The sequence below is a fragment of the Lynx canadensis genome, chromosome C1, assembly GCF_007474595.2.
Source record: "Lynx canadensis isolate LIC74 chromosome C1, mLynCan4.pri.v2, whole genome shotgun sequence".
In the NCBI taxonomy this organism is placed as follows: Eukaryota; Metazoa; Chordata; class Mammalia; order Carnivora; family Felidae; genus Lynx; species Lynx canadensis.
The window spans coordinates 41,889,290-41,911,198 of NC_044310.1; the positions used below are offsets into that span (position 1 = coordinate 41,889,290).

At 36.3% G+C, this 21,909-nt stretch overlaps 1 protein-coding gene across 11 annotated transcripts in view; it reads right to left on the reverse strand.

The window, feature by feature from the left end:
• The window catches only part of TUT4 (terminal uridylyl transferase 4), a 137,057-nt gene that overhangs the window by 17,505 nt on the left and 97,643 nt on the right, over nt 1-21,909 (reverse strand). For all 11 annotated transcript variants that reach the window (XM_030324613.1, XM_030324612.1, XM_030324607.1 and 8 more), the window contains 10 exons: nt 17,546-17,632; nt 15,492-15,595; nt 12,528-12,585; nt 12,323-12,426; nt 11,949-12,038; nt 9,145-9,258; nt 2,945-3,022; nt 2,633-2,810; nt 2,324-2,371; nt 2,152-2,234 (listed from right to left, as the gene is read on the reverse strand). In XM_030324613.1, the coding sequence (XP_030180473.1) occupies nt 2,152-2,234; nt 2,324-2,371; nt 2,633-2,810; nt 2,945-3,022; nt 9,145-9,258; nt 11,949-12,038; nt 12,323-12,426; nt 12,528-12,585; nt 15,492-15,595; nt 17,546-17,632 (944 nt within the window). The remainder of the gene's footprint in view (nt 1-2,151; nt 2,235-2,323; nt 2,372-2,632; nt 2,811-2,944; nt 3,023-9,144; nt 9,259-11,948; nt 12,039-12,322; nt 12,427-12,527; nt 12,586-15,491; nt 15,596-17,545; nt 17,633-21,909) is intronic.

Genomic DNA, 21,909 nt, shown 5'->3' on the forward strand with positions numbered 1-21,909 from the left:
GAATAGTTGAAGTGGGAATACGTAAGTGAAAAAGATGAATAGAAAATATACTTGTCTTCATTTTCATTAGTGTAAGAATGAAACACATCTATTTTGTATACTTATAAGCCTTGTCAGTACATAGCAGAGAAATCAGTACAAGTAGGAATTCAATAAATATGCATTGAAAGAATAAATTTTACTATGGCAAGTATAAACATGAAAGACTATTTAACAAGGGTATTTTTTAATAGCATCAGTTGTAACACTGATATAATGAAAACAATCTAAATGCCTGTCAAAGGAGAACAGACTAGAATACACAAGCCATAGAATACTATATATTAACTTTTAAAAAGGAAAAATTCGATCAAAAAATGGTTAGCCAACTCATAGGCCCAGACTTCTGATAGGCCCCAAACCGATATTTGGTTTTTATACCAAATGATATTCAAGACCAAAGACTGATATCTGTTAGAACTGCTTATAACATACTGAGTTATTATGCGTTACTAAAATCTTATATTCATAGACTAAAGTTAGCACATTTCCAGTTTACTAAGTATTCTAATTTAATATTCTACTAAAAAGTCTGACAACATGAAACTGCTGGGTTCTATGGAACACATGCATGTATATATATGTATATACACACACTAATAATTGGAATTCCCACAATTTTCAGGTAAAATGTTTTATAAGTGCATCATCAGATTTGTTCTGATCTGACTGTGCTCTTTACTTATTGCTATTTTAATGAGTATGTTAGTAAAATTATTGTTGGATTTTCCGTTTGTTTGACATTTTTGTTCTTATACAACTTTTGTGTCATTTCAAATTTTACTGTTATTTTATTTCTCTCCATTATAATTATTATCACCCCCCCAAAAGGTAGGAAAAAAAATGCTCCAAGGGAATAAAGCTCTAGACTTTTCTACTTTTCTTACCCTACATCCCAAAAAAAGAGAGTGGAAATTGTACTGAACAAGATTGAGGATATTAATTAGGCAATAGTAGAGACACAGTTTATTCTCTCTTGAGATTGCTTCTCTTGGAAGTTTCTGTGAAACTTAGACCTCCTCCCATTAGAAAGCAAGCAAAAAAACAGAATGAGACCAAGAAGAATGGGAAACACTATGCCACCCAGTTCAGGTAAAAGGAATCCTCTCAGTTCCATGCCATCAAATTCAGCTTACCAGGGCTACACCAAAATTAGGGCAGAAGCCTCAGCAAATAATAAAGTATTTCTTTGGTGCTGTCCTCTCTGTTTGTATTTTCATTTAGATTTCAAGGGATAAGGGGCACCTAGGTAGCTCAGTGAGTTAAACACCCAACCCCTGATTTCGGCTCAGGTCATGATCTCAAGGTTTGTGAGATCGAGCCCTGAGTTAGGCTCTGCACTGACAGTGGCAGAGCCTGCTTAGGACACTCTCTCTCTCCTTCTCTCTCTGTCCCTCCCCTGTTCTCTCTCTCTCAAAATAAATATATAAACATTTAAAAAAAAAGACTTCTAGAGATGGAAGAGGGGCAGTAGGCAACAATTCAAATTCAGGATTTAAAGGGGCACCTGGGTGGCTCAGTCGGTTAAGCATCCAACTTTGGTTCAGGTCATGAGATCATAGGTTCATGAGTTCAAGCCCCATATCAGGCTCTGTGCTGACAGCTTGGAGCCTGGAGCCTGTTTCAGATTCTGTATCTCCCTCTCTCTCCACCCCTCCTCCATTCGAGCATTCTCTCTCCTTCTCTCGCTCGCTCAAAGATAAACATTAAAAAAGGTGTTTTTAAAACACATTTAAAAAAAAATTCAAACTTTAAGGATACTGACTCTTGAATATCTATCCTCACTCATTCAACAAATGCTTATCTGATGCATCCTATGTGCCAGGCACTACGATAGGTACTAGAGGTATGATGGTGAAGAGACCTGTCTTCATGGAGCTACAGTCTAATGAGGGAGACAAAATTTAACAGATTAACAAATACACAACATTTAGCAAATAGGTATCTCATTATGGACTATGACAAGTGCAATAAAAAAACAATACAGGGAGCTTATAATCATCTCTTTCCCCTACTCCTAACACCAACTTGAAAACAGGATAAGGCTTCCTGTATTACAAAGAACAGTTCTTATAAGAAAAAATATTCAGAATTCAAATTATGTAAACTTACAGCTTCTCTGCCAATGAGTGGATAAAAGGGGGTACCAAAAAGTTTCCTTCCATTGATAAATGCCTTCATGATAAAATTGGTCACTATTGAAAAAAGAAGAAAATAATAAAGATGCAGACCTTAATGTATAAGAGAGCTTTAAAAACAGGAGATTTCTATATTTCAAACTTACTTTTCCTAGAAACTCCAGCACCAAGGTTATGATTCAAGTCAAAAGGATCTAGAAAAGAAATATTTATTTTTTAATTAAAAATTATGTTCACTATAACATAAACTTAGGAGCCATAACTAGAGTCTAATACTATATAACTCAGACCATTCAAATCAGCAAATTATTCTTTTAAAAATTATAGATTAAAAGAGGAAGAATCTTCCAATTCTAATGTGTTTTAGTTCTCCCCTCAATTTCCTTCCCAAATGAAACTCTAGCTTTTTGTTTTGTTTTATTTTGTTCCTCAGGTAATATCAGTTAAATGATTACCTTCAATTGCAATGCATTTGGATGTCCACTGCTTCTCAAAAGTTGTCAACAGCTTTTTCTGCCGAATGCTAATTACATATTCCTTGAAATCAAACTCTTCAGTATAGAAGCGAAGCAGTCCCAACCAAAGCTCTCCTAACGTTTCTGTATTCTTTCCAAGTGAAGGTAAACGCTTTTTCTGTAAGTGAGAACAAAGAGAGAGAGATGTCAATACCTACCCAAAATATGGACCTCAAGTAAAATTATTAAATTATTCAAATCCTAACATGTATCAGTGAGCATTCTGTAACACAAAGGTTACGAAAAAATTACCAGCTCTTCTGTTTTATCAAAGAAAAATGCATTCCATCCATCAACCATTCGCTGTGGAATCTGTTTTCCATCAAAGATCTGCAAAAACAATTTTATTATCAGATTTCAAGTCATCCAACCCAAAAGCCTAAGTATTCTCAAATCATTTCAGAATGTAGCTATAAAAGACACATTGAAATACTTCTTCCAAAAGGAACATGTCAGGATAGTATAATTTGATGCCAAGTTATTAATGAATAAAATGTATCTGGAAGGTCAAAGCATGAGACTCTCCAAATTGACACATTTGATGTTATCTATTTGGCCTGTCCAAACACATCCAGCCGAAAAATAAGGAAGTAAAACTAAAGAAAAAACAATGAAAACCGAATTTTCATCAAAGGATCATAGATGCAGAAACACATAATACCTATTGATATGTACACCCAAAAGAAATCAATGGAACTGATTGTTTTGGGGAAGGGGTCCAGTACTTTTAATCAGTTATCTGTGTCAGATGAAGCTGAAAAGTCCCTGGGCATTGATTTCTTTAGAGAGAAAATTAGGTAGATTTCCCTGACATCTTCATAAAAATTGTAAAATCTTCATGATAAAAAAAATTTTTTTATGTTTATATATTTCTGAGACAGAAAGAAACGGAGCATGAGTGGGGGAGGGACAGAGACAGAGGGAGACACAGAATCCGAAGCAGGCTCCAGGCTCTGAGCTGTCAGCACAGAGCCCAATGTGGGGTTTGAACCCACAAACCACAAGATCATGACCTGAGCCTAAGTCGGACGCCCAACTGACTGAGCCACCCAGGTGCCCCTGATATTTTTTTTAAACATGTTTTTTTTAAGGCTTTATTTTATTTTTGAGACAGAGACAGCACAAGTAGGGGAGGGGCAGAGAGAGAGAGGGGGAGACAGAGAATCCCAAACAGGCTCCACACTGCCAGCACAGAGCCTGATGCAGCGCTTGAACTCACAAACTGTGAGATCATGACCTGAGCTGAAACAAAGGGTCCAACACTTAACTGACTGAGCCACCCATGTGCCCCCAAAAGCTTCATGATTAATTATGCATAATAATTCACTGTCCCGACCAAGGAGAGGAAGGGGGCGGTGAGTAATGCTACTTTACTAGAAGAAAAGTATCCCATGAGATTTTTTTTAAAAAAAAAGATGCAATAAAGTAGAAAGTTGCAATAGGTTCACAGTCAGCAGACTTCATTTCTAGTCTTAGTCCTGCCAAGTAGTGATTCCGGATAAGACAATTATCCTCTTAAACCCTTAGGTATTCTCAATGAAAATGAGAGATTAGATTAATTAGGTCAGTTGTTTCCTTTTTTCTTTTCCTCTTAAGCTGTAAAAACTTCTCCTAAAATGCAACCTTCCTGGAAGCTTAATAGGTAAAACAGATAAAAAGCAGAGGTACTCTGATAGAAGCCTGAGTACAGGAAACATACCCCATTTTTCTTTATCTCACTTCTCACATGTACACTAATGAGTCCCCAGAGCTTACCAGAAAATACTCCAAAACCATCAGATAAGGTGGTCCTCCCTCATCACCCCTTCCATTTTAGATGGTACAGTGATTTACAAAATTAACATGTCTGGCCCATCTAATCTCACTCTCAGCTTTATGTTCCTTGTAGGCAAAAACTAACTTTCCACTGGAGCCAAAATTCCTACTACATCACAGCCTGTCATATAGAGAATACTTGATAAATGTTTGTTGAATGAATATATTTACTCTGAAAGCATGTTCATAAAGTGATCAAGTTCCCAGAAACTTAAGCTAATAAGTTGCTTTTTATTTATATGTAACTTAAATACAGTTACCACTTATCTACCATAAATTCTGACACTTCATAAAACAAACAACGGAGAGCCTGGCAATTACAGATATTGATATCTAAAACAAAAGATATGGGATCTTGCCCTGAAAAAAGAAATGAAGGCTTCAAAGGAGCCAAAGTGTAATATTTTACCCTTATAGATTATTTTACCCTTATGGATACTATTATAGATATTACATGGAAAATAATACAAGCTACCACTTTAGACCTTGATTCTTTTTGATATAATTCTTATTTCTGAGTAACCACCGTGATCCAAACTCAACTATGTTGGCTGATTAACACAGGAAGTGGACCCTGGGGGGTGGGCCTTGGAAGGTGTTTAATCACTGATTTGCCAATTTTTTTTATGAGCTCTCATATTTCATTTTCTAACTTTCCACTCTTTCAGCCCTTAGAAAAAGCATTAATTCTATCCTCCCTTTCTCTTACACACGCACACACTTACTCTTTCCATTTCTCTCTTCTCTTTCTCTCTCTCAACACCATCATTTTCTATTCAAGCACTCAGTACTCCCTCTAAAACTTCATGACACATCTCAATCATATTTGTACAAGGAGTGACCCTGTATGTTTTCCATATTTACTTTTATATTTAATTGTAGTATTTTACTATCTACTGCTATATTTAATTTTTGTTTGAGAGAGAGAGAGAGAGAGAGAGAGAGAGAGAACGAACGAGCAGGGAAGGGGCAGAGAAAGAGGGAGACACAGATTCCAAAGCAGGTTCCAGGCTCCGAGCTGCCAGCACAGAGCCCGACGTGGGGATTCAAACTCACCAGCCATGAGATCATGACCTGAGCCAAAGTCGGATGCTTAACCAACTGAGCCACCCAGGTGCCCCTCTACTGCTATATTTAAATTGCAATTTTTTTACACATAACATAATGATATGTTATGTGTACACATAACAAATACACACAACAAATGATTATGATATAAATTTTATAAGTGTACAGTTCAGTGGCATTAAGCACACTCACATTGTTGTACACCATCACCATCATCCACCCACAGAATTCTTTTCATGAAACACTGAAAAGAAACGAAACACTGAAACTATTAAACAATAATTCCCTCTTCCTCTCTCTCCTAGCCCCTGAAAACCACCATTCCACTTTCCATCTCTTTGGATTTGACTACCTCACTTAAGTGGAATCACACAATATTTCTCCGACTGTTTTATCTTACTTAACATACTGCCCTCAAGATTCATCCATTCAATGGCAATTTTTAAGCTGATATAAGCTAAGAAAACATAGTGGTTCATAGTATCAAGTGTGAAAACACTCCCTAATTCTTTTTTAGCATTTTTATATGAAAATGTACTTTACTTACGATGATTTTCTAGAATACAGCAAAACCATTCTCTTAGGAAAGCTCCTTTTGACCTACATAACTTTGTACTGTTAACCATGAAAAATACACTTAGTAGAACATTACTTATACCCAGTCACTTCAAGTCTAGGTTCAATTACAAATGGAGTCAAAGATCATCATCTTCATTAAACATATCCTTACCCTTAAAAGTTGATCGATGCCAATGACCAATACTTAAATGATGCCAAGAATGGACAATGGGGTCCCATATGACAAGCAAAAATGCCAGAAGCAAAATCCATATATCATCAGTTCATATGTATCACAAAGCCCCCCACAATCAGAGCCCATTGTGATGGAAAACATTCCATGGACTGCCTCTCATTTCAGCAAGCACTGTTATGCAGATAATGGGAGAGTTCTTGAAGTTGGCTACTATAGTCCTGCCTACATTTTCCCAGTAATAATATTTAAAAATATGCTAATGATGATGATGATAATAAAACATGCACCATTTAGCACCTACTATATGCAAAAGCATCCGATTTCTCTGTACCTTATATCAATACTGAAATAATACTACTACATTATTACTGTTGATGAAACTCAGACTAGTGGCCGTTAGGCAACTTTTTGAAAGCCACAATGTCAGAATTAGGATTCAGATCAGGTATCTCTGGCTCCAAAATCATGCGCCTGCTCTTTCCATTATATAGTGCTACCTTAGTGGTATCTCATTCATGGGTAATGTAATTACAAAACATAGACAAACCACCATGAAAACAAATTTTGTGTTCCATTTTAGTCATGGTATTCTGTCGAAGTCATAGCAAATCATAGTAAATGGCTGCTATGGTATTCCTGGGCAATAATGCATTTAAGATCCCCAAATTTAAAGCCGTTAACAATGGACTAATACAGAGAATGATCCTGGCCTTGTCAGGCCTCATTAATTCATGATAAATTTTAAGTATCCTACTGTGAACAACCTTGTCAATAACCCCATCATTCAACATAAATTCAGCAACTTAAAATTTTCTGCCAAGAAAGGATATTTGAAATTTTTGATTCCTTTCCATTGTTATCTTAAAAAGGGGCAAGGAAATGCTGCTATAAGCACATGACATTCATTAGAACTTTTTAAAATTTACTAGGGCTATCTGACATTCACCATTTGGCTTGCTTATTGTGTGATTTTCTTTTCTGCCATGACTATCGGTTTATGTGAAGTCAGAATATGTGAACTGCCAAGCAATTCTAACTGATTCTTCTCTTTATGTGAAAATAAACACTTTCCTAAGAAATTAGAACTGGATTCTCCCTAATGCTTGCAAATACACATTGTGCCAAGAATGAGGAGGAAAAGACAGATGATTAAGAAATCCCTTAAATCTATAACAGAGTATAAATTGGCTACAAAAACAGAATCCTTAAGTCACCAAATCTGAATGAAAAGGAGTACAATCTGTTTCTTCTGATGTACACTCTTTTTTTTTATATATATATATATGAAATTTATTGACAAATTGGTTTCCATACAACACCCAGTGCTCATCCCAAAAGGTGCCCTCCTCAATACCCATCATCCACCCTCCCCTCCCTCCCACCCCCCATCAACCCTCAGTTTGTTCTCAGTTTTTAACAGTCTCTTATGCTTTGGCTCTCTCCCACTCTAACGTCTTTTTTTTTTTTTTCCTTCCCCTCCCCCATGGGTTCCTGTTGAGTTTCTCAGGATCCACATAAGAGTGAAACCATATGGTATCTGTCTTTCTCTGTATGGCTTATTTCACTTAGCATCACACTCTCCAGTTCCATCCACGTTGCTACAAAAGGCCATATTTCATTTTTTCTCATTGCTACGTAGTATTCCATTGTGTATACAAACCACAATTTCTTTATCCATTCATCAGTTGATGGACATTTAGGCTCTTTCCATAATTTGGCTATTGTTGAGAGTGCTGCTATGAACATTGGGGTACAAGTGCCCCTATGCATCAGTACTCCTGTATCCCTTGGGTAAATTCCTAGCAGTGCTATTGCTGGGTCATAGGGTAGGTCTATTTTTAATTTTCTGAGGAACCTCCACACTGCTTTCCAGAGCGGCTGCACCAATTTGCATTCCCACCAACAGTGCAAGAGGGTTCCCGTTTCTCCACATCCTCTCCAGCATCTATAGTCTCCTGATTTGTTCATTTTGGCCACTCTGACTGGCGTGAGGTGATACCTGAGTGTGGTTTTGATTTGTATTTCCCTGATAAGGAGCGACGCTGAACATCTTTTCATGTGCCTGTTGGTCATCTGGATGTCTTCTTTAGAGAAGTGTCTATTCATGTTTTCTGCCCATTTCTTCACTGGGTTATTTGTTTTTCGGGTGTGGAGTTTGGTGAGCTCTTTATAGATTTTAGATACTAGCCCTTTGTCCGATATGTCATTTGCAAATATCTTTTCCCATTCCGTTGGTTGCCTTTTAGTTTTGTTGGTTGTTTCCTTTGCTGTGCAGACGCTTTTTATCTTCATAAGGTCCCAGTAATTCACTTCTGATGTACACTCTTACACTTACTGCAATTAACATACCCTTACAGATATGAGGAAGAATTTCCTTGGGTTTTCTCTCAACAAAAATTCACAAAGTTGACCAAAGTATACACAAGAATATACCAAACCTCATTGCCAGGCAGGGGAAGGGAGAATACTATGGAGAGAAGAAACTTTATATTTGCATCTGAGATGATATAATGTATGAGTTCATCGATGGCTACAAGACTTTCATAATCATCTGCAATACTCTAATACTGTGAAATATAAAACTGTTGCAAAAGATATTTAATAGTTCTGTTCATCTATTATTCTTTTGGTAGTCTATATTCTCCCATAATGAATTTTGCAAAAAAGTTCATTATATGATTACAACATTAAAGGAAGAAGAAAACTCAGAATTGTCCATGCTGGAAAAATTCCTTCATGATCTCATAAACTACACAAGATCTACTATGTGTAGATCAATTTTCACAAGAAACTCCTTTACACTTTAAAAACCTACCTCTTGTAGAACTGGGATAACAGGTGGTTTTCTCTGCTGCAGAAAGTACAGCACCATAAGGATATAAGCATATGAAGATAAACTTCCCCTGGAAGCATCTCCAATGTCACATCGCTAAAGAAACAGAAATATTATTGAAAATAAAACTTCAGAATCTTATTCCATGCAGAAGAACTGACTACATGAAGACACTATTTTTTTAACCCGTCAAAATGTCAAATATCCAAAAGCTAACAACAAACTATTATGAGGATGGGCAAACAGGCACTCTTGTACATTACAGATGGCAGTATAAATTAGCATAAAATCTATGAAGAATAATTTGGCAATATCAAAATTACAAAAGTATATCTTACTTAACCTAGCAATTCTGTTCTAAGGATTTATCCTGCAAAAACACCAAAAAACATGTGAAATAACTTAAATTTTTTTTTATTATAGCACTATTTTAACAGCAAAAAAATAGAAACAAGACTCATCAGTGGGGCACAGGTTTTAAAAAACTGATGACTACACTATGGAACAGGGTGTCACCATTAAAAAAGAACAAGGAAGAAAAAAAGGAACAAAAAAGCTCTAGTATACTAATAGAAAATAATTTCTATCTATTATTCAGTGGGGAAAGCAAAATACAAAACAATGTTTTCAGTATATTTATACCTGTAATAAAAAGGAGATAAGAAATTTATGTATTTGCTTATACTGACATATTTCTGGGAAGGCACAGAGGAACTTTTTAACACCAGTTGCCTCCAGCAAGAAGCACTGGTTAGCTAGGAGACAGGTGTGGACAAGAGATTTTCCAGCAGAAATCCCTTTAGACCTTTTAAATTCAAAACCACATGAATAAGTTGACTATTCAAAACAAAATTTTTAATTGAAAAATATCATGAAAGAATCCTCAGAGACTTCCACTAAGACTTTAGCTGACATATAAAGGGAGAGGAATGATTTCTGATATGAAACACTTTTAAGTTTCACTGCCACAACTCCACAAGAGTACAGACCCATCATGCTAAGATTACTTTTTTTTAATTTTAACTTGTTTTATTTTTTATTTTTTAAAATTTACATCCAAGTTATTTAGCATATAGTGCAACAATGACTTCAGGAGTAGATTCCTTAGTGCCCCTTACCCATTTAGCCCATCCCCCCCCTCCCACAACCTCTCCCGTTAACCCTCAGTTTGTTCTCCATATTTATGAGTCTCTTCTGTTTTGTCCCTCCCTGTTTTTATATTTTTGTTTCCCTTCCCTTATGTTCATCTATTTTGTCTCTTAAAGTCCTCATATGATTGAAGTCATATGATTTTTGTCTTTCTCTGACTAATTTCACTTAGCATAATACCCTCCAGTTCCATCCACGTAGTTGCAAATGGTCATGCTAAAATTATTCTGTGAGGTGAATCCAAAAGTAGCCATATCAAATACGATTTGAGAATGTGTCTGAATGCCATTCTTTTCTTTTTTTAAAATTGTTTTAAATGTTTATTTATTTTTGAGAGAGAAAGAGTGCCAGCAGAGGAGGGGCAGAGAGAGAGGGAGACACAGAATCTGAAGCAGACTCCAGGCTCTGAACTATCTGCACAGAGCCCGATGTGGGGCTCAAACCCACAAACTGTGAGATCGTGACCTGAGCTGAAGTCAGATGCTTAACTAAGCCACCCAGGCACTCCATCATTCTTTTCTAAGATGACCTCTGTCCACAGACATGCTAAAGGAATATCTAAACAAATATGTCTTCCTGCTGGAAGAGTAGATTTTACTAAATGAAAAAGTGACCAACTCACTCCACTACTAGAAGTTTTCCACAAACACATTCACAAAATTAACTGTTTACTGAATAGCTACCACAAAGCAGGTACACTAAACTGGGGATACAGGTCTCCATCTTCATAGAGTTTACACACTTAGTGAAAAACAAGAAAACAGAATTCAGTTTATAAGTGTTATAACAGAAGAAACACAACATTTTATTGTTTTGTTTTCTTAGAAAAATTTATGACTAGACCCAAATCTCAGATTTCCTAACTCAGAGATTCTTACCTAACTCAGTATGATATGCCAACTCCCAGACCTGGGGCTGAAAATCTTCACTCCACTGAGAAATTTACGAAAGTATTGCACATAGGAATAGAGCACACACAGGAAAAAACTAAGAAGACTCACCCTACCCTAACAGGTATAAATTTAAACCATTTAATAGAGTGCTTCCCTTTAAAAGCTCAGATAAATAATGAGGCACCTGAGTGGCTCTGTTGGTTGGGCATCCAACTCTTGATTTCGGCTTAGGTCATGATCTCAGTCATGAATTCGAGCCCTGCATCTGGCTCTGTGCTGACAGTGTGGAGCCTGTTTGGGATTCTCTCTTCTTCTCTGTCCCTACCTTGCTACACACAAGTGTCAGCACGTGCACATGCCCTCTCTCTCTCTCTCTCTCAAAACAAATAAACAGGGGCATCTGGGTGCTCAGTTGGTTAAGCATCCACCTCTTGATTTTGGCTCAGGTCATGAATTCATGGTTTGTGGAACTGAGCCCCACATTGGGCTCTGCATTACACGGACACCATGGAGCCTGTTTGGGATTCTCTCTCTCCCTCTCTCTGCCCCTCCCCCACTCACTCACACTCTCTTACACAAAATAAAAAAATAAGCTTTAAAAACAAGTACACATTAAAAATAATAATAAAATAAAAGCTCAGCCAAGTAAAACTGAGAAGATATTTGCCACAAGTCTGACATCCATATATATCAACTATCATTGAGTATTATAACAAAGCAGATCATTAACTATTTAATAAATACCTTTGCAAACACTTTCATAGTATATCCCAAGTATTGTACTCTAGGATCAATAGCTGCATAAGTAGCTAGCATTCTTGTGTTATGTTGAGCCTGAAAAATAATTACATATTGGAAAGCATTTCAAATTTATTAAAATTAAACTCAGAAATCAGATAAAAAGATATAATACAATCCAAATAAAATATATAATTGTAAAACTTAAAATACCTATAAATGAATCAAAAACTAATCTTCAATGTGAAGGAAATATCAAGATGATTCATAAAAATATTTTTGTCTTAAAATACATTTGAAACATCTAAACATAAATGGTCAGTGATCTGTAAACTTTTAAAATAACAAATACCTGGGTCTATACAGAAAGAGAAACTCACCAATGTATTATATAAACTGATATCACCTTCTAAACCACTTCGTCTATGTTCAAATTTTACTATAGGCACTTTGGCAGTAGTTATAGGCAAAATGTTTCTTAAACCTGATTTAAGACAAACAAACACAAAAATTTCATTATGTTAAATAATTTTCATAAAGCTAAAAAATATTTTGTTGTTTTAAAGCTATAATTTAAATTCATACCTGGATGTCTCTTAAGAATTTTTGCCAAATTTTCAATTATTTCCTTACAGTTTAATTTCTAAAAAACAAAAGAAACAAATAATAAAGTTTGTCTAACTCAATTTGGCCTTGTGCAAATTCTACTGTAATGAGGCATTTAATACTAGCATTTCAAATCTCCAGCTAGCTATAAGCTCTACTTATATATGTATAAGGGTATACAAATATACCCTTGCTACTCAAAGTATGTGGTCTATAGACCTGCAGTATCAGCATCGTCTGGAAACTTGACAGAAAGACAGAATCTCAGGCCCCGCCCCAATCTAGTGAATCATAATCTGCATTTTAACAAGATTCCCAGGTAATTCACATCCACATTAAAGTGTGAGAAGCACAAAGACAAGAGAATACTATTTTCAAATATGTGAATATGTAACTAAGGATGGATATGGTGAAGGTAAAACAGTACAGTGATTAAGAACATAGGCTCTGAATTTAGACAAACAATCTTCAACTAAGTATTAACTAGCTGTGTGACTGTGAATCCTTAACCCTCGGAGCCTAATACTATAAAATCAAGATAATGATAAATGTCTACCCTACCAAGTAGTTGGAAGAATTACACGAGACATGTATGAAAGCATTCAGCAGCATGCTTGGCACAAAATAAGCACTTTAAGTCTGTGAGCTATTATTATTATTATTATTATTACTATGTTGATGAGGAAAAGAAAAGTAATCCAATTATTACACAATCTACTTTTTCAAGAAAATTCTTACCCCCACAAATTGAAATATATTGATTTTTTTTAAACCAGAGACAGCAGAGTTGAAATGTGACAATAACCGTGATACAAGGAATAGGGAGATAATGGCATTATAAATTAAATGGATTAAGTTGAATGGTATATACATCAGTGCCCACACTTTCTACTAAAATCACTTTTGTATATCCCTAACATGCTCTTTTTAGCTATAAGAGACCAGAAGCTATTACAACTTAACCTGAGGATTTCAAGGGAACCTTTAGTTACTAATTAACACATAATAAAATAAGAGATAATTTTTCTCTTTATTATGTAAGGATACAATTTATGCTAAATTATAAGTTTCAACTATGGCTCATCTAGAAGCAAATTTAATCTTTTTTATTGTTTCAACTTTCCAATGTTAATGGCACAGATTATATATATAACAGACAAACCCTTAGTGACTAGAGTCTGACTATTAAATTTTACATAGAAGGTATCTAAACCCTAATCTCTTCCCTGGGTAAAATCATTTCCTACTCCCTCAATTCTTGCTCTTCAAAATGGAGAGGGGAAGCCTATTTCCAAGTAGATGGCACCGAGCAGAAGTTAGTTAAGGAGAACTAAAACATTTACAACTTTTCCATTTTTTAAAGAATAAGATATTAAGGGGCGCCTGGGTGGCTCAACTGGTTAAGCATCAACTTCTGATTTCAGCTCAGGTCATGATCTCACAGTCATGAGACAGAGCCCTGCATCAGCCTCTGCACTGGGCATGGAGCCTGCTTAAGAATCTCTCTCTCCCTTTCCTTCCTGCCCCTCCCCTACTCACGTGCACACAAATGCACGCTCTCTCTCTCTCCCAGAAAGAATTAACTAATTAAAAGGAAAAAAAAGAATAAGATGTTAATACTAGAAGCAGTTTCTTAGGGCCAGAAATAAGGATCAACCAGACATGTTTACTCTGCCATCTTTACTCTGATTCTAACAATTTAAAAGCCACCTTTTGAAAAAATGTTCAGAAACCCACAGTACACGATTCTGAATTCTTTTATAATAACACTCTATACTGACACCACTACAGATGCCAGAAGCTTGGCCACACCCCAATCTTGCAAGCAGTCCCTGATCTTGAAACATAAATTCCAACAGCTATGTTCCTAAAGGAATGAGCAACTATAGGGATCCCCTCCTTTTTAGTGGCTGCTAGGAAGGCCTGGGATACTTCCCTGTCCAATCAGTCCCTTTCTTTAGTGGAGCTTGGACAATCTTGTTCCCACTACTGAAGGCTGATACACGAAGAAAGAAAGCACAAGTACCCACTCTCACTGCTGAGACTGCTCTGGGGGAAGGTCTGCTCCTGGCATCTCACAGTGAAATTCCAAAAGTAGTGATTAGGTTCTACAGTACTATTAGTACTAAATTTCAGCTACATTATGGGTTAAATAAATTACAGAGAAGCAGTGAGATACAATGGAAAGAGCATGAACTGTGGAGTCAGACAGACCTGGGTACGAATCCCGGCTCGAACATTTACTAGCTGTGTGAACTTGGGCAAGTCAGTATATCTCTCAAAGCCTCAGTTTCCTCATCTGTAAAATGGGGGAAATTATCTACCTCGAAGATGGTTGTAAGAATGAAATGAGGCCTCAATAACTGTTAGTTCCCCTTCCCACCCAAAATGAGTTTCTTTACTAAAAGCTATCCTAGAATGCAACATTTATAATAATGCTTTATGGAAAAAAATGCCTTCTAATTGCTCACAAATTCTAAATAACTTGTACAATACAACCTACTTATAAATTAGATGCCCACCTTTATTTTCTATCTTTAGTGATACAAAGATATCACTTAACGGAAGAGATATGAAAAGACAGAGAAAGTGAGATCAATGTTCACTCGTAGTGTAGCACCAGCTTCCCATTGGTTCTAATGGAAAAAACTACAACTCTATGGTATATTAACTTTTCCCAAAAATTCAATACAAAGCACTTTTAACTCAGTGACATTGTTTTCATGATATAAAATTATTGAAACAGTAAATTTACTTAGAGATTTGAATGTCTTCTAAAATGATAGTGCTAAATGCTTTTACATTTCAAATACTACAATTGCTGATATATTTACACAAAGAATGGTACCATATATTTTTATCAATACTACATACATAATTTCAAATATATTCACCACTGGAAAAAATAAACTTCCACATCCCTTTCCAGACACTAGCTCTTACCTCTGCATTTTCATGGCCTTCCAGGGTCATACAAATATCCAGATCACTATCACGAAATCCAAATCCATTCTTAGAAGAGCCAAATAAGCACAATCTGGCCTTTTCTAAGTAAAGGAAAACAAAAGTCAAAAGTTTTATAATTCGTAGGAAAGAGAAGTCTTTTATTACCTACTAATGGACTAACACAAGATGCTCTTGTCCACTTTGACAGCTTAAATTACCTTCCGTTGCCAGATATACTGAGAAATTCCAAAACATTCATCTGAAGCCCAGATTTTTTGCCCAAGTTCCCACAACCCATGTTTCTAACTGCTGTTTACATTTTTCTACAGACATCATAAATTCAACAAGTCAAAACTAAACCTTCAACTTTACCTCAAACCTACTATTGCTCCTATAATCCCTATTCTCAGCAAATAGTATTTTTATCTACCCAATTGCCCACATCAGAAATATATGCGTTATTCTTAACACCACTCTCTCTCAGCTTCTACATCCAAACAATCACCAAGTCCATTAGCTGCTTTCAATGTAACTAACTCATAAATTCATCCACTTTTCTTCATTCTCCACAACACTACTAATAGTAAAGTTTAATATTTAGAGATTTATCTCCTAGAAATTAGTAAACTAGTTTTTTCAGGGCACAATTCAAGTAGTTTTACAAATATCACCTAAGTACATAGAATTAATTCTCCTCCCAAAGTGAGTGCTTAATCCATTTGATATAAATTATGATGGGATCATCCTTTCATATTTAGTGTCAGTCAGTAACAGCTACCACTTCAAACAAGCTGTACCTTAACTGGATTGGATTTCTTTCCATATTAATTCCTGTAGATTACACAGTTAAAAAACAAATTCTACATTTTCAAAACCTAATCCTCCAATTCAGTTCTGATGTCCAACTTGAAATTTCAATGGCAACTGAGGGACGTGAAAGAAGCTATGTTCATCAGCAAATAAAAATGTGCATAAGCTAAATATAATAGACTTAGATTTGATCAGGACTGTATATACTAGCAAATATAATGGAAAATGTAATCTTATATAACAGATCTTTCATAATATACATTCATTCCATTATAAATCAACTCTTTATCATTTCCTAAAATATTTGGCCACAAAACTCTCGATTCTTCATCCCAATGCCCAAAACCTATTCCTTCTACTATTTTTGCCATCTCAGTTAAACAGTACCACCCAACTACTCAGGTAAAAGCTTTGAAACTGTCCTTGACACCTTTTTTTTCCTTCATATCTAACATGTAAGGCTTCAGCAAATCTTATTAGTTCTACATTCAAAATATGTCCTAAATTTGACCCCCTTTCATTGACTCTTTCAGATGTTATTATGTCTCATCTGAATGTATACAACAGCTTTTTAAATGTTCCACTTGCTTCTATTCTTATGGACCCATACTCTATTCTCTCAGATCATACCACTTAAGTGTTAAAACCTTCCAGAAGCTTCTCATTAGACACTCAAAATTCAAAGTCCTTCTACCAACATCTATAAGGCCCTAATGACTCAATCTCTAGACTACGTCTCAGACCTCATGTTTCTATTACAGTCTACCTCACAACTCCACTCCAGACACACTGACTTCCTGCATGGCCTTCAAGCATACCAAACATAATTCAACCTTGGAGTATTTGTACTTGCTACTCTTTCTCTCTAGAATGTTCTCTCCTTAGACATTCATATAACTTGCTCCCTCATATTATTCATGGCTCTCTTCAAATGTGACTTTATCAGAGAACTACCATAATAGTAGAGAGAACTACTCCATCACTATCCTTTCAACTCCTGTACTTCAATAGCATTTATTATTTCCTGATATTAAATTGTATACCTGTTTGTTAGTTGACTCTGTCTACTCCTCTTAATATAAGTTTTATGAAAGCAGGTTTCACCTTTTGTATTGGTACTATATTCCCAGCACCTGTTTTAGTACCTAACCATAACATTCAATGAACACTTTTAAAATAAATGAAACTCTGATTGGGTGGCTATAATAACAAAAACAATCAATTTTTAACATATGACATACCATCATATTCTTTTTGAATAAACTTTTCCAAGCCAATTAAAATTTGCTCCCTGTTGTGTTGTTCAGAAAAGGGTGGTGATAACTCATCTAAAAAAAGAAAAAGGAAAAAAGTAAGGAAAACAGAATCTGAAAAAGTCATCAATTTTTTATCCTAAACTCTTTACTTAAAATTTCATTATTTGTGGGGTGCCTGGGTGGCTCAGTCAGTTAAGCGTCTGACTTCGGCTCGTCATGATCTCATGGTCTGTGGGTTCGAGCCCCGCATCGAGCTCTGTGCTGACAGCTCAGAGCATGTAGCCTGCTTCAGATTCTGTGACTCCCTCTCTCTCTCTGCCCCTGCCCTGCTCATGCTCACTCACTTGCTCTCTCTCAAAAATAAACAAAACATTAAAAAAATTTTTTTAAATTTCATTATTTGTTAACTTCTCTGACTTTAAAATCGTAAATATTACTAGGGAAGGAAGGGGCAGAGGGAGAACAGAAAAATATTTTTTATAGGTCTATGTACATTTCACATGATCATTCCTCTATGAAATATCTGCAAAATATATTTACTTCTACAAATTATTTAATATTGTTTTCTGCAGACATTCTGCTCGCTCCCAAAAAATGCTTGTTTTTCCTACCTGTTAAATCAATACTCATCTTGTTATGCGAGGTACCTGACCCATTCAAACCTAGCAGTTCCCTCAAATACATGGTCAAGATCTTTTCTATAAACTGCTTTGCCCAACCACAGCCTTCAATGACTTCTCCTTAATTTCCTCAGTTCTCCAAAGCACTTGCCAATTTGTACTAACCATTTAATTTTCTAGGTATTCCATTTATGTTCACATTATTTTTCCACATAAGACCAAATATTCTTTTTTTTTTTAAATTTTTTTTTTTAACGTTTATTTATTTTTGAGACAGAGAGAGGCAGAGCATGAACGGGGGAGGGTCAGAGAGAGGGAGACACAGAACCTGAAACAGGCTCCAGGCTCTGAGCTGTCAGCACAGAGCCCGACGCGGGGCTCAAACTCACGGACCGCGAGATCATGACCTGAGCCGAAGTCGGCCGCTTAACCGACTGATCCACCCAGGCGCCCCAAGACCAAATATTCTTAAGAGTACTCTTTTTCCAGGGCACCTGGGGGGCTCAGTCAGTTAAGCATCCGACTTCGGGTCAGGTCATGAACTCACAGCTTGTGGGTTCGAGCCCTGTGTCAGGCTCTGTGCTGACAGCTCGGAGCCTGGAGCCTGCTTCGGATTCTGTGTCTCCCTCTCTCTCTGTTCCTCCCCCGCTTGCACTCTGTCTGTCTGTCTCTCTCTCTCAAAAATAAATAAAGATTAAAAAAAAAATTCAAATACCAATTAAAAAAAATAAAAAGAGTAATCGTTTTTCTTTTCTATCTCCTCTAGACTCATCCCCAAGAGTTAATACAGTAATAGGAACAAAGGAGTAATTTACTGTAATGATTTAAACTAATATTCAACTTTTGAAAAACAAATGTAGCATCTGTGTTTGCAAGCTGAATACAGGCATACCTCATTTTATTACACTTTGCTTTACTGCCCTTTGCAGATACTGTGATTTTCACAAAATGAACTTCTGTGGCAACCCTACACTGAGCAAGTCTATCAAGCACCTTTTCTCCAACAGCACTTGCTCACTTCATGTCTGTGTCACATTTTGGTAATTCTCATGACATTTCTTTTTTTTTTTCTTTTTGTTCCTATCTTTGTTTTTTTGTTTTTTACTTTTATTTTTTTTCAATACATGAAATTTATTGTCAGATTGGTTTCCATACAACACCCAGTGCTCATCCCAAAAGGTGCCCTCCTTAATACCCATCACCCACCTTCCCCTCCCTCCCACCCCCCATCAATCTCACAACATTTCAAACTTTTTCATTATTATATGTTATGATTACCTATGTTCAGTGACCTTTGATGCTACCATTGTAATCGTCTTGGGGTGCCATAAACTGTACCCACATAAGATGACAAACTTAATAAATTTTGTGTGTGTTCTGGATGCTCCACTGACCACCCATTTCCCCCACCTCTCTCCCTCTCCTTAGGGCTCTCCATTTTCTGAGACAACATGCTACTGAAATTAGACCAGTCAATAACCTTATTATGGCCTCTAAGTGTTCAAATGAAAACAAGTATCACATGTCTCTCACTTTAACTCAAAAGCTAGAAATAATAAAGCTTGTAAGGAAGGCATGTCAGAAGTCAAGACAGGCTGAGCGCTAGGCTCTTGCACCAAACAGCCAAGTTGTGAATACAAAGGAAAAGTTCTTGAAGGAAATTAAAAGTGGTACTCCAGTGAACACACGAATAAGAGAGTGAAACAACAGCCTTATTAATGACATGGAGAAAGTATAAGTGGGTCTGAATAGATCAAACCAGCCACAACATTCGCTTAAGCCAAAGCCTAATCCAGAGCAAGTTTCTAATTCTCTTCAATTCTATGAAGGCTGAGGTGAGGAAGCTGCAAAACAAAAAGCTTGAAGCTAGCAGAGGTTCACGAGGTTTAAGAAAAGCAGCAATCTGAACAAAATACAGCATCCTTTCTTGATAAAAACCCTCAAGAAAGTAGGGATAGAAGGAACATACCTCAACATCATAAAGGCCATATACGAAAGACTCACAGCTAATATCATCCTCAATGGGGAAAAACTGAGAGCTTTCCCCCTAAGGTCAGGAACACGACAGGGATGTCCACTCTCACCACTGTTGTTCAACATAGTGCTGGAAATCCTAGCCTCAGCAATCAGACAACAAAAAGAAATAAAAGGTATCCAAATCAGCAAGGAAGAAGTCAACTTTCACTCTCTGCAGATGACATGATACTCTACATGGAAAACCAGAAAGACTCCACCAAAAAACTGCTAAAACTGATACATGAATTCAGCAAAGTGGCAGGATATAAAATCAATTAACAGAAATCAGTTGCATTTCTATACACCAATAATGAAGCAGCAAAAAAAGAGAAATCAAGGAATCGATCCCATTTACAATTGCACCAAAACCCATAAAATACCTAGGAATATACCTAACCAAAGAGGTAAAAGATATGTATGATGAAAACAATAGAAAGCTTATGGAAGAAACTGAAGATGACACAAAGAAATGGAAAAACATTCCATGCTCATGGATCAAAAGAATATTGTTAAAATGTCAATACTACCCAAAGCAATCTACACATTCGATGCAATCCCTATCAAAATAACATCAGCATTCTTCACAGAGCTAGAACAAACAATTCTAAAATTTGTATGGAACCAACAAAAGGCCCTAAATGGCCAAAGTCCTGTTGAAAAAGAAAACCAAAGCTGGAGGCATCACAATTACAGACTTCAAGCTATATTACAAAGCTGTTATCATCAAGACAGTATGGTACTGGTGAAAAAACAGACACACAAATCAAGGAAATAATAGAGAACCCAGAAATGGGCCCACAAACGTATGGCCAACTAATCTTCGACAAAGCAGGAAAGAATAACCAATGGAAAAAAGATAACCTATTCAGCAAATGGTGTTGGGAAAACTGGACAGTGACATGCAGGAGAATGAACTTACACCATACACAAAAACAAACTAAAAATGAACGAAAGACCTAAATGTAAGATAGGAAACCATCAAAATCCTAGAGGAGAAAACAGGCAACAACCCCTTTGACCTCGACCACAGCAACTTCTTACTAGGCATGTCTCTGGAGGCTAGGGAAACAAAAGCAAAAATGAACTACTGGGACCTCATCAAGTTTATAAAAACTTTCAGCACAGCAAAAGAACATTCAACAAAACTAAAAGGCACCGGCAGAATGGGAGAAGATATTTGCAAATGACTTATCATATAAAGGGTTAGTATCCAAAATTTATAAAGAACTTATCAAACTCAACACCCAAAAACAAATAATCCAGTGAAGGAATGGGCAAAAGACATGAACACTTTTTCAAAGAAGACATCCAGATGGCTAACAGACACATGAAAAGATGTTCAATATCACTCATCATCAGGGAAACAGAAATCAAAACCACAATGAGATACCACCTCACACTTGTGAGAATGGCTAAAATTAACAATTCAGGAAACAAAAGATGTTGGCAAGGATGCGGAGAAAGGGGAACACTTTTATACTGTGGGTGGGAATGCAAACTAGTGCAGCCACTCTGAAAAATAGTATGGAGGTTCCTCAAAAAATTAAAAATAAAGCTACCCTATGACCAAGCACCAGTAGGTGTTTATCCAAAAGATACAAAAATGCTGATTCAAAGGGCACAGGCACCCCAATGTTTGTAGCAATACTATTAACGATAGCCAAATTATAGAAAAAGAGCCCAAATTTCCACTGACTGATGAATGGATAAAGA